The sequence below is a fragment of the Ceratosolen solmsi genome, unplaced genomic scaffold (genome assembly GCF_000503995.2).
Source record: "Ceratosolen solmsi marchali unplaced genomic scaffold, CerSol_1.0 scaffold61, whole genome shotgun sequence".
Classification (NCBI taxonomy): domain Eukaryota; kingdom Metazoa; phylum Arthropoda; class Insecta; order Hymenoptera; family Agaonidae; genus Ceratosolen; species Ceratosolen solmsi.
The window spans coordinates 736851-753820 of record NW_011948435.1 but is presented as its reverse complement, the minus strand read 5'-3'; the positions used below and the strand labels follow the sequence as shown (position 1 = coordinate 753820).

Genomic DNA, 16970 nt, shown 5'->3' with positions numbered 1-16970 from the left:
TCTCTCTCTCTCTCTCTCTCTCTCTCACGCTCGTTCGCCAATTTTTTTTTCTTTTTTCTTTTTTCTTTTATTCCTTTAGTCAATTAACGAACGATTTTACGTACTCGTACATTGTTATTATCGACTGGCAAACGTCCATATTATTGCAATTATTATTTCCTTGTGTAAAAACATAAGTATTTTAAAGGAAAAGACAAAAAAAAAAAAAAAAAAAAAAAAAAAAAAAATTAAATAATAAAAAAACAACAACAACAACAACAACAACGAAGAATTCGACTCGTTCATCTTCTTCTTATTCGGCTATACGTAAAATCTTTACGAGAACGATATTCCCTAATTGGCAATTCTAGTTTTCCCTTGCAAAATTATAGTCGACGGGCATCGATTATTCGCATTGGACCATTTTGTACAGTTTCTACGTTAGGATTAATTCAGAGTTAATTTAACCTTTCCCATTAGAAAAAAGTAGCCTACATGACCGTAATTTCCCTTTGAATGTGCATCTTCGGTTTAAAAAACAAATGAGGCGCACATCCATACCGAGACTTTGCACATTCGTCACAAAGTGCCACGATACGATTACCATTTCTCTCTCTCTCTCTCTCTCTCTTCCGTTTCGCAGAAAAGGGTTGGTACTTTATCGTAAGCATGAGAAAAAGCAGGCCTTTTAAGGTATTTGCGTCTCTTCCTCGTCAATGTTTTTGTATATGAAAAATATTGCAATGTGTATTAAACGCGACGAAGAGCCGGAATCACAATTTACTTTATTCTTGCAATCGCCTGGACAACATCCAGTACAAATTCACGTGCTGAAAAAAAAAGAAAAAAAAAAACCAACAACAACATAACATAACACGTTCCCATTGCCTAAAACACGTCAATCATTAGCAGCAAAACTTCAATTGTCCCTAAGCATGCTTACAGCGGCCAAAGGTCCAATTCTTTGAATAACAACAACAAACACACGTGAAACATTCATCGACAATTTTTTTTGCCTTTTTTTTTTGTTTTTGTTTTTAAATTCATAAATTAACACTTGCTTTGGAAAAAATACAAAAAAAAAAAAAAAAAAAAAAAAAATACAAAAAAAAGAAAGAAAAGAAAAGAAAGGAAGTTACTATATAGATTCAAAAATCTCGAGTCCTCTATACTATTAAAGTAAAGAGCTCGTTCGAATCTTACGCTACGTACTATATTTCCATAATATTCCTTCCACAAAAAGGATTGATTGCAATTGCAACAAAGCAATGTTTTCATTACCTTGAAAATCCAAGTTCTCCATACATAAAGAATATTACATTAATTCATTAGGTGGGCAGTTTTAAATTACTAGTTAATATCATGAGTCATGAGAGCGCAGGGAGTCTCGAATTTTCGTACCGATAGCAGTCTAGCGAGCCCTTACAGGCCTTAATTACATTTAAAATCATGAAGTTTCTCATCACAGAGGCTGCGATGCAACATATTAAATAAATCAGTTACAAGATTACACGAGAACATATAAATAATGAAAATTCAATTTCAACAAAAAAAAAAAAAAAAAAAACTTTTTTTATCATTAGCGTACATATTAATGACAATGATTACCCAAATTCGTTATGCTATAAAAATAACAATTTAAAAGACTTAATTGCTTCGTACTTCTACAATACAAAAAGTAGTAAATCTTTGTTTTTTTACAACACTGTTTTTCCCTTTTCTTTCTTCTTCTTTTAAATATAATTACATTTAAAAGTTAAGCAATGCTTTCATTCGACTGACAAACTTTTGCGATAACAGTATGCAAATAATCTTAAAAATTTAACTGCATGATTACGGTAAAAAATTAAGGAGACTATTGATGTGTGTACTCTGTTCTTTTTTTAGGTTATAATTTTTAAACTCACAAAATTATCTTCCAATTAAAATTGTCAAGTTTTATGATTACTTTGTAAAATGTAATTTCCGTTTATTATTATTATTGTTATTATCATCGTCGTCGTAGTCGTAGTCGTAGTCGTAGTCGTAGTCATAGTCATAGTCATAGTCGTAGTCGTAGTCGTAGTCGTCGTCGTCGTCGTCATCATCATCATTATCATCATCATTGTTATGAAGTAAAAATCAAATATTAAAATTTTTCTGTAAAGTCATATTAGGTTGACTTTTAGCAGAATTGTAATTTTAAAAATTTGTATTCAGCGAAACAATTTTATTATGTATATCTGTATCGATATTTCTACGTAGGTATATCCCTAACTCACATCTTCTCAAATACATGATTATAATACCTACAATTTCATTAAAGAATTACATTAATCCAATAAAAATTAGCCCTAGATTGATAATTTGGATGAAAAACTTTGCGTCGACTTTAATTTTCAAAAATATAATTTTTGTACAAAATGTGAGTATATTTTTTGTATAAAAAAAAAAAAAATATATATATATATATATATATATATATATATATATATATATATATATATATATTGTACGAGATTTAAAATGCGAAAACAATTTACGTTAAAGCAATTTAACGGCACTTTGATATCGTTCTGAGGAATCAATTTCCGAAATCCTAAAGAAGCATCGCATAATGGAATACTTATTTGATCAATGAAATTCATAAATATAAAAGCCATCCTATCCTCTCCTTAATTCTCCGTATTTACAGGCTCGCGAGCATGATGAATCCTAACGTGCTTATTATGATTGGACTTTGTGCTGCTGGACTTGCCACATATATGGCAAGTGTAAGGTCTTGCTCCCGAGTGCACTCGTAGATGCTCCTTCAGATAATACGACCTGTGGAACGTCTTATTGCACACGTCGCACGTGTACGCCTTATTCTCTTCGTGTTCCTTAACGTGCCGGAGGCAGTTGTACTTTCTAATGAATTGAGCACCACAGTAATTACAGGTATAAGGCCTGACGTTCCTATGGGAATTCATATGCGCTGTGTAGTCGCTGTGTCTGTAGAAGGCCGCGCTGCATTGGTTGCACTTGAAGGGCTTCGTACTGCGTGCGGCGTGAGTCCACTTGTGCAGTTGCAAGTTCCACTTAGTACTGAAGGCTTTAGAACACACTTGACACTCGTAGGGCCTTTCCCCGTTGTGCACGCGCATGTGCACTGCGAGGGAGGACCTGAGGTAAATGCACTTGCAAATTGGGCACTCCACGTTCTCGCTGTCCCTCTGGGCGTCGGGGACGAATCTCCTATTATGGGCGCGACGCATGTGCCGCGTCAAGCTCGCCAAGGTGCAGGCCTTCGGCTTCTCGTCGTGCGTTTCTTTGTGCCAGGCGAGCTTCTTCTTCGTGTGAAAGACCTCGCCGCAGTGGCATATATAGTCCTTTAGTTTCTTCTTAATGTTCAAGTGATGGCGATTCTTGTGCTGCGTGAGATTCGAGTAGCGCCTGAATGTCTCGTTGCACAGGTTACACTTTACGGGGGCGTTGCCCGTGTGGCCGTTATTGTGCTCGTCGAGCTTCTGCTTGGTGAGGAAGGCCTTGTCGCAAACGGTGCAGGGAAATGGCTTGATGCCCAAGTGCCGCTTCATGTGAAGTTTGAAATTCTGCTTGCGGTAAAAGTATTTGCCGCACTGGCCACACTCCAGCGGATGGATTTTCAAATGCAGGTTGAAGGTCGCTACCGAGCTAAATTCCTCGCTGCAAATTTGGCACTTGGCATTCTCGCGAACCCGTTTCACCGGCTCGATCGCGTGCATGCGTCTATGATGGATCTGCAAGGATTTTTCGCTGCCGAAGCGTTGGCTACAGAGACCGCAGATGACCTCGTTCGTCGTCGACAGATGGAGGGGATCGAGTTTGGCGTCGATCTCGACTTTGGTGGAGCTCGAGTGCTGGGCCGGCTGGAGCTGGTGGAGCAACGGCTGCTGATGCATTTGGTAGGCGTGCAGTGCGCCGGGTACGAACATATCCTCGAAGGCACCTGCGCGGGCGTCTAGCATCTTAATGTCCTTAAGTTCTTGCTGATCGCCGTTGTCCAAACCGCAACCGGAAGGTCCAGCCTCCTTGTGCACCATTGTACTGTGTACGCGTCGCTCCTTCGGGCACTCGAACACTTCCGCACAATGCGAGCATTTGAAAATGCGTCTGCCAGGTGGCGTCTTGCGATCGCGATCGAGGAAGAGGCTCGAGGTGAAATGAGTCGCTAGTGAGCGGCTGTCGAGAAGAGGGCCTACGTTGTTGTCCTCGTGCTCCGATACCTCGGATTCTTCCCAACTCTCGCGCGCCATCAGATCGTAAGACGTCGACATGCGCGATAAATCCTGGGCCATGTACGACTGCAAACAATAAATTATAATTAGTAGATACAACAGTGCTTCGTGTCGAGGATGTTCTGTTCGGTTCAGCTCGTCGTAATAATCAATACAACTTGTCATTAATAGTACGTACTTCAACTTTTAACTAATTATATAAAAAGGAAGAAAAAAAAAAAAGTAATATTATTTCAAATTTTTCACATCATAATTAACTATATAAATATATTGGGTGCCATCAAAAATTTATTATAAAATTATAAAGTCAATCATTATGAAATTATTTTCTATTTCTATTATCTATCCCCATAATAATACAGGACGTCAAAGAATAATGAAATTTGGCAACCTGAGAGGAGAGATGAAAGAAAATTATACTCTTCATATGGATAATTGGGATGACTATTAAACATTAATGATAATTTAATACCTGCCACGTCGACTGTTCCGTACAGCCGTTACTCTCTTGTTCCGAAAGTTCGCCCCTCGGGGGCATCGTCTCATCCGCTCGCATATTCACGCTTTTAACCTCCTCGTCATTTCCGGCTCCGTTTTCGCTACTCGACATCGATTGCTGACTCGTCCCGCTAACGGCCTTCTGCGACGATTCGCTAATAAATGTGCTTGGTACAAGAATTTGCAGTCCATCGTATTCAAGCACATTCATTGGTCCCGCATGCGCATCCTCGTTGATATTTAGCAGCTCCGTCGTTGGCTTCTGTATTAAAGACTTATTCGAGCTGGAGTAGCTCTTCGAGTCTGTACTAGTCGTTGGATCAGCGCATTCGGACATGTTTAAAAGATTCTGCGACACTGCATTACCGGATAATGGATAACCATCGTGATGCGTGGAAATGGTCGACTGTGGCTGCTGCTGCTGCTGTTGCTGTTGCTGTTGCTGCTGATGCTGCTGCTGATGATGATGATGATGATGCTGCTGCTGCTGCAGCTGTTGTTGTTGTTGTTGTTGCTGCTGCTGCTGCTGTTGCTGCTGCTGTTGAATCGACAAATGATGTTCCAGCGGGAAGTTCCCGATCGAGTACAACTCGGATATTAAATTCTGGGATTTATAATCTCCAGACTTTTCCTGCAGTTGTATAATCTCAGTGGCTATCGTAGCCTTATTGTCTTGATGAACGAGCTTCTTTTGCTCGCGTTCCCCCTCTTGATTCAACAGGAGGCGTCCATCTTCCTCCAACTCCTCATCCTCGTTCTTTCCATTAGCATGATAACTAACGCAACTTTCACCATCCGTATCTTCCTCCTCCTCCTCCTCCTCCTCTTCCTCTTCCTCCTCCTCCTCGTCATCCTCCTCTTCGTCATCCTCCTCTTCGTCCTCATCCTCCTCCTCCTCCTCCTCCATACGACAGTATGGCGAGGAGCTATGTACGGACAAAGGAGAGGTCGGTCTTTTGCTTCGGCGAGCTTTCAATATCGAAAGACTACTACTACTCATATTTGCCTCCTCCTCCTCCTCCTCCTCCTCCTCCTCCTCTTCCTCCTCCATACGACAGTATGGCGAGGAGCTATGTACGGACAAAGGAGAGGTCGGTCTTTTGCTTCGGCGAGCTTTCAATATCGAAAGACTACTACTACTCATATTTGCTGACAAAGAGGTGTGCGATCTCGTACGTTCCAAGATTATACCGTTGTTCTGCTTCATGTACGAGTGATGTTGCAGCTCCTCGAGCTCCATGTCCTCGTCATTATAATTGTCTTTGAGATAGTCTTGTAATTTGGTGGCTTCGAAGTCAACCGTACAAACATTCTCGTTCGAGCGGTAAAAGTCGGATCGCAGAGATGCTCGTGACAGAGACCGATGTAACTTCTTTTTAACAATTGGAAAACAGGGAGTTGATTGGGAATACTTGTACTGATAGGATGAAGTGATGATTTTTTGAATCTCTAAATCGCATTGCATCGAATCCTCCGAGGAGATTGATGACACGTCCGTGTCCTCGTGAGCCACTATGATTTTGCACTCAATCGATTCGGTGCTGCTTTTATGATATGATACACTCGTGTTCTCGTCCTCGGCGCGATGCTTTTCTTGAGCTTCATTGGGTAAAGCGACGTCGATATTTTCCCGAAATCTTTCGCTACTCTTCTCATTGCCTTTTTTCGCTGCTTTTTCGCCGCTAAATTCAGACTCCATGTTTATCAGTAATCGACTCAGCTGCTCCACCTCCGGCTCGTGAACATTCGAGACTCGAGTTTCGTTGGCTGATAAATCATGAGGCTCTGTACTTTCGATAACAACCTGCGAACGCGTTTCAGATTTCTGCTCAAACTTTTTGCAACTCTCCTCATCGTTTACGTCCGTCTTTTCTGCATCTTTTTTCGAATTTTCCTCGCCCATTGAATTTTCGATTTTTTCAACGGTTTCCGATTCTTGTACTTTAATTTCATTGTAATTTTCTACTTTCCCTGGTTCGCGCACTATTAGAGATTCAATTTCTATATCGTCTTCAATTTCTGGCAAAATCCTTTCAGTCTTGTCCTCATCAGTACTATTATCGCAAGGATTATTCATCAGCGTTGATGGATTTTCACTGCAATTTATATAATTGAAGTTTTTAAATAATTTTCAATATTAATAGAATGTTATCATTTATGTTAAATAAATCATACGTATATAAATGAAATATTATTAATTGAAAAATATAACGTAGGGATTTTTATGCAATTAATTATTTGACATTGAAACTAACAAAAATTTCATTTACATAAATGATTCATTACGTTTTAATGATCTTTCTAATACATTTAATTATTGCTAGATTTGTTTATATTTATCAAAAAATTGTATCGTTTATGCGCATGAAATTCGTAAAAATTGCATCTTTCGTAATAATAACAACAACAACAACAACAACAACAACAACAACAACAACAACAACAATAATAATAATAAACAGTTAAATTCTTAAAATTTCAAATAATAAAATTCCTTATTACAACAATATAATAACAGGAATAAAAATGTTCACATCGTAATTAAAAAAATACTAAAAAACTTTTTTAATCATTTCATCTCCCAATACAACGATTACAACATGATTCAAATAGATTTTCTCAAAATTATTTATAATCTCTCAAACAATATTCAAGCAGCAAATTATTATTCTTTCAATTGAAAAAAAATGTATCATACAATTTCTTTGATACTATAAAAAAATTTGATACTATATAAAAGGCAATGCATAAAAGGGCATTAATCTAATAATTTAAGGCCATCAAAGTGAAATATCTTGGAATCTTTATTTCAAGCAGTCTTGGTATATTAATAAAAAGACAACATATATATAGTATAATACGAAGAATATAGTTGTTTATAATAGATCTTGTATGTTGTTAGAATGTTTATTCGTTTAGATTTTAACAAAAAATCAAAAAAAAAAAATCAAGTTACTAATAATTCAATAAAAGCGTTAGCTTAAGTACCTCTGATATTGTTCAATAACTTGCTGCTGTTCTCCTTGCATACAATTATCCGGAATCCGTTGCTCTCGATGTTCTGCGTGCGCGGCGCTCTGTTCCTCCTCTTCGTCAGGATGAGACGTTTCGGGCATTAATGGCATTTCTAAATCCGGTAGTATACGATCCGAGGTCGGTATGACTTCTTGGATTATGGCCTGCTTTGGTGAATCAACGACGAGTTGTTGTTGTTGCTGCTGTTGCTGCTGCTGTTGTTGTTGTTGTTGTTGTTGTTGTTGCTGCTGCTGCTGCTGCGAGCAGGTTGGCCTCAGGGGCGGAGGAGGTGGAAGTGGCGCGGGTGGCGACGTTGGCGTCGTCACCTTCTCGTTGATCGCCGTCAGCGGGACGTTGTTGCTCGTGCTCGTCGCGGACCTCATTCGCGTCGTAATCGCAGGCACTGTCGTCGGTAGAGTCGCCGAGGAGGTGGGCATCATCGGTGGTGCGGAGATCATCTGAACTGTGGGAATCTGTTGCTGATGGTACATACCGTAAGGGCTGTACAGCATCTGCATCATCTGGCTCGTCTGGGGAGACTGCGCTTGGGCCATTGCGTATTGAGCTGGTATCATCATCGTACCTGCAAGATAAAAATAAATTTTTTACGATTCCGTTATTCAATAATATTGCTATTATTTACATTGTACGAGAGTCTATGTATTTTATTATTATTATTATTATTATTATTTTTTTTTTTATGTACTTTTGTGAATAGTTGGTAAATTAATATTTTTACATTAATAAAAATATATTGCATCGTTATAATTGTTTGTCGGATAATATGAAAGAATATGAAAGCTCTGACTGGGACAAATATTTTGCTTCGAATACGTAACTGTCATTTATAAATAAAATTGGTATTAAGAAAATATGTGCGTGCGTAAATGCAAATTTGCCTAAAAGATATCTAATATTATTAAAAAAAAATTAATAAATCAAGCCAAATAAGAACTGGCGATATTGACATAAGAATTAGAATACGTCTATTATTTTCCACGAATTATATAATTAATTTAATTTTTATATATGCCTAAAGAGATAATTATAGAAATTATAATTCAAATTTAAATTAAAATTTTAAGATACGTAGAAGGAGATTCGATGAGCAACATTGGCTTTTTGAATGAATTAATTCATTGAAGAAAAAAAACTTATTTTTAAAAGAATCATGGGTAAAAGTTGAATTTTCACATTACTGGTGTAAGCAGCAGAGGCACAAATAAGGGAACTCTTATCTCAAAGGATATAAATAATAAAATGTTGTAAGCATCACTTTGAGTCAGTATAATCGCTAATAATGATAATGCATTAGTAACATTTTAACATTCGGTTTAAGAAGCCAGAAATATCGAGGATCTGCTGAGCGACGACCTATAATCCGAATTTTTAAGTACTTATTTACATAGTTTAAAACGGACGAAAATTACGATGAATTTCATGAATAATAAAAGTACACGTACACATTGTATATTTTTCACTTTGCGAATAAAACGATTTAATAGTTTTTTTTTTTTATATAACAATCAAAATGTTAATTTCGAAAAGCCGCCATTTTGTTACGCATTATTATTTGACAAAAGCAGTAGAAGAAAAGAAAGGAATCGTATGAAATATTTTAAAGAATTTTATTGCGGATGGATCGCTTCATCAATGGGGCGAATTAATTGTCTTTGTGAAAAGAATTCAGAGAGCCCGAATGCACTGCCTACTTATGACTAAACACACTTTCCATTAAAAAGTAATTAAATTCACTAATGAGAATAACAAATTTGTTAAAAGCTTTGTAGGCTCGTATCTTTTATAATTAATTATTAGGCAAATCCCATGATTTAAATTGACAAAACGATCTGACAAATTGAAAATCAAGGAAGAAAAATAAATAAATAAATAAAGAGGACATAAGAAGTCGAGGCGATTGCGTTTCGAGCTATTCTTAGCCAATAGGCGTGCATCGTTCGATAAATCATTAGAGAAATGATAAATTTACCATTATTAATAAATTGCTGGTAGCTAAACGAAGCAAATTGGGGTGGAGGTATCATGGCGTTGATCGGTGGGCACTCGAATATGGGTCCGATCGGGTAGGGCGATTGGGCATGAGGAACATGTGTACCCGGGCCCGCAGTCGACTGCTGTTGCTGTTGCTGTTGCTGTTGCTGTTGGTGTTGGTGTTGGTGTTGGTGTTGGTGTTGGTGTTGGTGTTGTTGTTGTTGTTGTTGCTGCTGCTGCTGCTGCTGCTGCTGCACAGTCGTGGCTGAGCTCGGCGTCGTCGGTATCGGCAACGTCGTCGTAGATGCGGCCGTCGTGGTCTGTCCGAGTGTCGGTGCTTGGGGCTGTTGAGACTGCGGCACGCACGCCTGGCTTAGGATGGCCGAGGCGCCGCCACCGCTGCTGGCTCTTATGAGCGCCTCGATCACCTGCTCCTTGGGATGCGTGTCCAAGTGCTTTTGTAAGCTGATGCCCTCGCGCAGGTACAATGTGCACACGGGGCAGGCGACTGCTCCCCCGGTGCCACTCGTCGTCCCGGCCGACATCGCGCTTACGGCTGTACTGAGATCCATTGCGAGTACTTGCGTACACGCGCCCTTGTCCTTCCTGCTATACGGCTAGCTAGGAGTGGGTGCGTGCGCGCGTGTGTTTGCACCTCAATGTATGCGTTACGTCCAACCACTTATGAAGTACTTCTGTAAAAAAGAAAAGAAAGAGTTTTCTGTTAAATTCCACAAATTCCACAAGTTCCACAAGTCGTTTTAGTTTAACATCTCTTTAATCTATATCTACATGCTTAGCAATTGAATTGGAATGTTTGTTCCTTACTTTGCTTCTTTTGACATGAATGAGCACGCAATTCCATGCATCCAGTGTCTAATATTTGTAAAACTGAATTATGCAATGAAAGAGTTTCTAACTTTTTATCCAACCATACTCTGGCATTAAAAGTAAATGTAACGAACATCCGATTAATAATTTAGCTAGATTTAAGTCTTGCATGGATATTGATTAATCGACAGTTTGTGAGAAAAAGCTATAAATATTATGTCAAATAACATTGATTTTGTTTAATTGTATAATACAGATTTTCTTAGACTTTAGATATTAATGATGTAGAACATGTTTTTCAATAGCTGACTATACGCTGCATAAGTAATTTTTATTTAAAACTTTAGAACTTAATAGAAAAAGTTATTTAATGTTATTTTCATCATTTTATGACATCATTTTTCATGTATCGGTTAAAAATAAATCTCCACGCTATTAGAAGTTTGTTTTATAGCATTATCATAAATATAACCTATCTTTATAACTAACCACGAATAATATTTGAAATTGCATAATATAGCGAAATATGAAATATCTTTTGCTGTTGCAATTAGAGTATTCCTGTAGTAAATTGACATGTTATAGAAACTTGATAAACATTTGCGATTAAAATAAAATCATACGAGAAAATGTATGTCTAATTACAAGCGTTAAAACATTCTATTGGCTATTGTGTAAGGGTTTTACAAATAATATAATCAATGCAAATAAGCACAGTTGGGACAAGAAGCTTATACATATAAATTTAAATTATTTTTAAAGTATCCAAACTATAAATAAATAATCATTTGAATGTCAAATGCAAATTTTTTGATAGTCTTAATGAGTTATAACGAGTGAAGCATATACGTCAAGTATGAAAGCTAAACATTTCAAATTGAACTGCGTAGCTGATACAATGGGAATACGTTTTACCAGCTACATGTCTGAGTAAGACTACGGTCGTACAAAAAATTTGCCAGACAGCTATTGCCAATCGATAACAGAATAAAGCTGTCGATCAAGCACTACTCACCCTCAAAGCCCTAATATGCCCAAAGAACTCTTGAAACTTGATTAAACTAGAATAACCAAGACGAGATAAGCAAAGTGGATACAGGTTCCGCGAGATCCACGGCGAGTGGTGCTCCGAACCTTATCTCAGCTGACTCGCCTCTTGATGCTTAAAAAGCCACTAAAGAATCACCTAGGTATATGTAGGCATACGTATGCGGCTTTCTCAATAAAGCCAGCTGCAGATCATCGTCGTACGGGCAGCGCGCAAAACTCGTGCACGAGAGGAAGAAGATGCTGTTGTCCGAGAGTCATGGATGGGCAGACGGGCCTCGCCACCGTCGTCGGTGCACTTTCGACGATGATCGGCGGTGCTGCCGTCGCCGCTGCTGCTGCTACTCGCCCAAAAATATCGACGTCCATGACTGCGCTGCTACTACTCGTTCTCTCTCTTGTCTTGTTGGCCCCCTCGGCCTTTACGTACGTACGTTTGTATTATACGCGCGTGCGTGGATGCACTATGCATGTGTGTCTATATATATATATATATATATATATATATATATATATATATATATATATATATATATATATATATATATATATATATATATATATATATATATATATATATATATATATATATATATATATATATATATATATATATACATATGTATTTGTATACATATTCATATATATATATATACATATATATATTTATCTATTTATCTAATTCTGACTCCCTACCTACCAACCTACCTATCTACCTACCTACCTACCTATCTACCTACCTACCTACCTACCTATCAACCTACCAACCCAACCAACCTACCTACCCACCTACCTACCTACCTACCTACCTACCTACCTACCTACCTACCAACCTATCTATCTCTATCTAGATATGCGCGCACGAATGCATGTGTGTATTGCGCACGGATGTGCGCGCGCGCCTCTCACACTCTCTTTTTCTGTGTTTGTACGCGAGTGTTGTGTATGGTGCCGTGTTGTGTCCCGTCGTCTATAGTCGTATTAGTCTGGCTCAGCTTCTGCTGTCTGTTTGCCGTCTCGCACGATCGCTAGCTCTATCTATCTAACTATTTATCATTCCTCCACTCTCTTCGTTTTCTATCTCTTCTCACTCTCACTGTCACTCACTATTCTCCGTTCGCTCGCTCTCTTCTTACATACACACGCGCGCGCGCGTAAGTGCACACATTCACTATCTCTTTCTCTCTCACTAACTCTCTGTCTGTCTCTCTGTGTCTCTCTCTCTCTCTCTCTTTCTATCACTTGCTTTTATACGCACACACGCTGTCTTTCTATGCGGTTTAAATTTTCACGCTGATGGTACATGTGGACGGTAGACGCATGTGGAGTTGTGTCGTTCTGTTCCTTAAATCCGCCATTGGCCTCGTAGGTGCAGGCGCGCGCTCGCGCGCGGGTGCGTGTCTGTGTGCGCGCGCGCGTGTACACTTTTGGCCGTAGGACTACTGTTTTTCCAGTTTTGGGCCACGGCACTTGGCAGCGCCGTTTATTCCTCGAGAGCTCTCGTCCCCCCGAATCGATATATTCCGTGTGAAAATCGCTGCTGCCACTTTCTTCGCCCGTCTCGCTCTCTCAAGAGCGCAACGAGACACTACAGCGCTCGCTCGCGTGCTTCTCTCCTCTCCTTATCCCCCGTCTTTTTTCATCGGATCCGTCTCTATTCAATTTTGCGCTAGGCGCACGAATAAACTTCTCCACCTCGTCCTGTACGGCTCTTCGTAGCAGTCGACTGCAAGGGAGCGACTTTTAACGAAAGCGCGATCGCACGCCGCCACAGCCGTCGCTGCTGCCGCCGCTGCCGACGCCGCCGCCGCCGCCGCCGCCGCTGCTGCTACTTCCTCGCTCGTTTGTTTATACAGAGCATCGGCACGTTCGTCTGCTTAGCAATTTTTTAATTCCTCCCTCTCTCTCTTTCTCTCTATCTCTTAGTTACGTGCACGCAATTCGGGCCTCCTTGCTTCCCTCGAGGCAGCGCGCGCGCGAGATATAGAGAGAGCTAGAGGGGACTTTTTCAGTCGATTGCACAAGCCCACGGCGAGTTGTTGGAAGCGAGAGAGCGAGAGAAAAGGAGAAAAAAAGAAAGAAACGAGTCTCTTATTTTGCAATCGGGGCCCGGAAAAAAGGACCAGCGACACGCGATGGTAGTGCTGCTAGCTCTTCTGTGTTGTAATATAGACGATGCACGCACTGCCGCTTATACCAATACACGTGTACCCTTGTGTGCATGCGTGCGTGCGTGCGTGCGTGCGTTCATGTGTTCAGTCGTGCGTGCATGCGTGCGTGCGTGCGTGCGTGCGTGCGTGCGTGCGTACGTTCGTTGGTTGGTTCGTTCGTTCGTTCGTTCGTTCGTTCTTTCGTGCATGCGTTCGTGCATGAACGCGGGGGAGACGGAAATATTTACTGTGTCGCCGCTCCAGTCGCAATAATTTCTTCCTTTTTTCTTTCTTCCCTTCGTCGAGAAGGCATCGCCCTGGCCAGCCTCGGAAATACTCTCTTGATCTCTGTCTCCGGCTCTGGCACTGCCACCACCACCATCTCCACCACCTCCTCCACCATCACACCACCACTACACTACACTAGGCTCGCCGCCGACACTCTTGTTTTCCCCTGCTCCGTATGCATGCACATGCGTGCATACGTGTAGTTGTGTATTTATTTACGAGAGCTTGCGCGCTGCGCGCGCGTACGTATATTATCGTGCCTCGTATCGGAAGACTCCTTCTCTTTCTCGTACTCGCGCTTACGAGCTGCAGGCGCATTAACACATCGGAGAGAACGCATTCGCGGTAGCGCCTTGTTCGCGCATAAGGACGGGCATACGCACACGCGCACACACACCGATCGCGCGTTTAAAGCCAGAGCGCCAGAGAAAAGAAAAACAGACGAGGACTTCGGAGGGGTTGGGAGAGACGGTGTAGGTGTAGATACTTCCCCTCTCTATCTGTCTATCCCTATCACTATCACTCACTCTCACTCTCACTCTCACTCTAGCTCTCTCGCTCTTTACTTTCCTCGCGTTCACACCGATACTCCTGGGCACTGCTCGCGTTGGTAATCGGCGGCCCCGATATCCCGTGAGATTGCTAGACGCGCGCGCACCTTCGGCTGTTTGGGTGCGCTTGGATGCGACGGGCGGGCGCGTAGCCGCAGTCTCCGTCGTCGTCGTCGTCCTCGTCGTCCTCGCCGTCCTTGTTTTCTTCGTTCCCCTCGTCCGTCTTTCCGCCTCTCGACAGATCCAAGCTCGACTCCCAAGTTCTCGCTTACTCGGCAAACACTCGCCGAGATTCCCGAGACTGACGGAGGCAGGCGAGCCGAGCTCTCGACGCTTGAAACACAGACCGTGACGATGGGGAAGACCGCGCGCGCTCCTCACCACCACCACATACCGACGTATGTGCAGGGCAGTTACGGCGGCGGCCGACAGACAAGAGGTCTGCGGCCTCCAGCTAACCTGGCGCCCCCTTTAATTCTCGATGTCGAGCGCTGTCCCTTCTTCTCGCTCCCTCTCGGTCGCCCGCATCGGCAGCATCGCCCATAACCAAGTCCAGCTGCCCGAATGTCCTCCCCGTCCTCGTCCCGCGGCATGCTGTCTACCCCCTCCCCGACCACCAGTCCCAATCGCCCTAACCCCCTTCCGCCGCCACTCACCCAACCACCAGTGCCCTACCTCGTCCCGCCAAGCCATCAACCCCTCGCCGATCCATTCCTCCTACTCCATCGCCACCGTCATCACCACCTCCAACCTTCGCCGCCGTTGCCGCTGCCGCCACCACCACCGTCACCGCCACCGCCACCGCCACCGCTACCGCTACCACCATGAAAAATGCGGGGAAAAATAAAAAATAAGGAGGTGAGCGAGCGCAGCTCGTCGGTTCCGAGCGGATCGATCGCCCGAGGGACGCACTCGCGTGGAATGCGCTCCATGCGAAAACGTTTTGACCGATTTTTATTTTCTAGTAATCTCAGCCAGGGCAATTGCTATTACTACTACTACTACTGCTGCTGCTGCTGCTATTGCTGCTATTGCTATTGCTATTGCTGTTGTTGTTGTTGTTGCTGTTGCTGTTGCCGTTGCCGCCACCGCCGCCGCTGCTGCTGCTGATGCTGCTGCTGCTGCTGCTGATGCTGCTGATGCTGCTGATGCTGTGCTGCCCCTTCTACACTTGCATTTGGCCAAACGCAGACAGAAATTACAGTAGCAGTCTGTTGATTATTACTACTACGACGGCGGGCGGTGGCGAATAACTTGCCGCCGCTCGCAACACACGCGACTGCAACTCCAAAGCCTTGACTGTTGCGTTGTCACTTAAGAAGTTGTACTCGGAGTACCCGATGTCATTCTCTCTCGATAGTGTTTGATGATTAACACTGATTTTGCCACTTTGAAGAATCCGAAAAACGATCGCTAGAATGTCGTTAAGCGACGATTACGAGCGATCTTTCCAATCTCGTATTGGATTTGTGCAAATATGCAGCTGCAGCTGCTCTTTGCACTCGGATAGCCATTTTTTTTTTCAAGGGCACGTTCTTTCGAATCGCGAATAGTCTGAATTCCGAAAACGAGGGCTTTGAGATGCGTCGAGTCGACCAAAGGAAATCAAATATTTGTTGCGACTATTTGTCAAAAGCCTGTCCTGTCGCGCGATTAGGAGGAGCACAAATAGTATCGCATCACCCCGAGTTTATTTAGTTATTTCATTTTACGAGACGTGCAACAATTGTATTTTTTATGAAAAACCCTCTCTCTCTCTCTCTCTCTCTCTCTCTCTCTCTCTCTCTCTCTCTCTGGACAATTAGTTTATTCATGTTTATTATAATGTTATTATTTTTTTTATTAATGTTAGAGCATGCGTAATTTATTTCATTAGCATCGCATTCATTTTTACTGTCGAATTTTATACAAATGCCTTCGAATTTTCTATTAAATCGTAAAATAATATACTTATCGGCGCAATTGCTGATGGATGAATCAACAATGCTAGTAAATTCGTGAAAATAAGGTAAAATAAGGACAAGCGCTAGACGTGTCTAATTTGTAAAATTGTCGCTCAATTACCATCTTATCTCGTCCGTTTCTTCCTTTGCTTTGAACATTAATTGATAAGCATTAGTTGCTTAGCAATTTTCCTTCATGAAGAATAAAAAAAATACATAAAAATATACGAAATTTTTAAATACCTGCTTAGTCGATAGAAAAAAAAAAAAAAAAAAAAAGAAAAAAGAAAAACGTAATTGTCATCAACTTTCGTTATTATATAGAGTATTCGATAGAGCTTGGTATAATAAATAAACGATACACGTACAAAATAACGATAAAAAATCACGACATCCGTTAATGTAGTATAGAAATTTTAAAGAAAAAAACCGAAACGT

At 41.3% G+C, this 16970-nt stretch overlaps 1 protein-coding gene across 1 annotated transcript; it reads right to left on the bottom strand.

Annotated features, from left to right (window-relative positions):
• Nucleotides 1–2478: 2478 nt before the first annotated feature.
• LOC105364892 (J domain-containing protein DDB_G0295729) lies at nucleotides 2479–10337 on the bottom strand. The gene is given in 8 exon segments (XM_011502922.1): nucleotides 2479–4283; nucleotides 4690–5125; nucleotides 5246–5546; nucleotides 5769–6811; nucleotides 7704–8313; nucleotides 9721–9886; nucleotides 9888–9933; nucleotides 10068–10337. Coding segments are annotated over 8 exon segments (4479 nt in total). The 5' UTR covers nucleotides 10295–10337; the 3' UTR covers nucleotides 2479–2633.
• Nucleotides 10338–16970: the final 6633 nt, after the last annotated feature.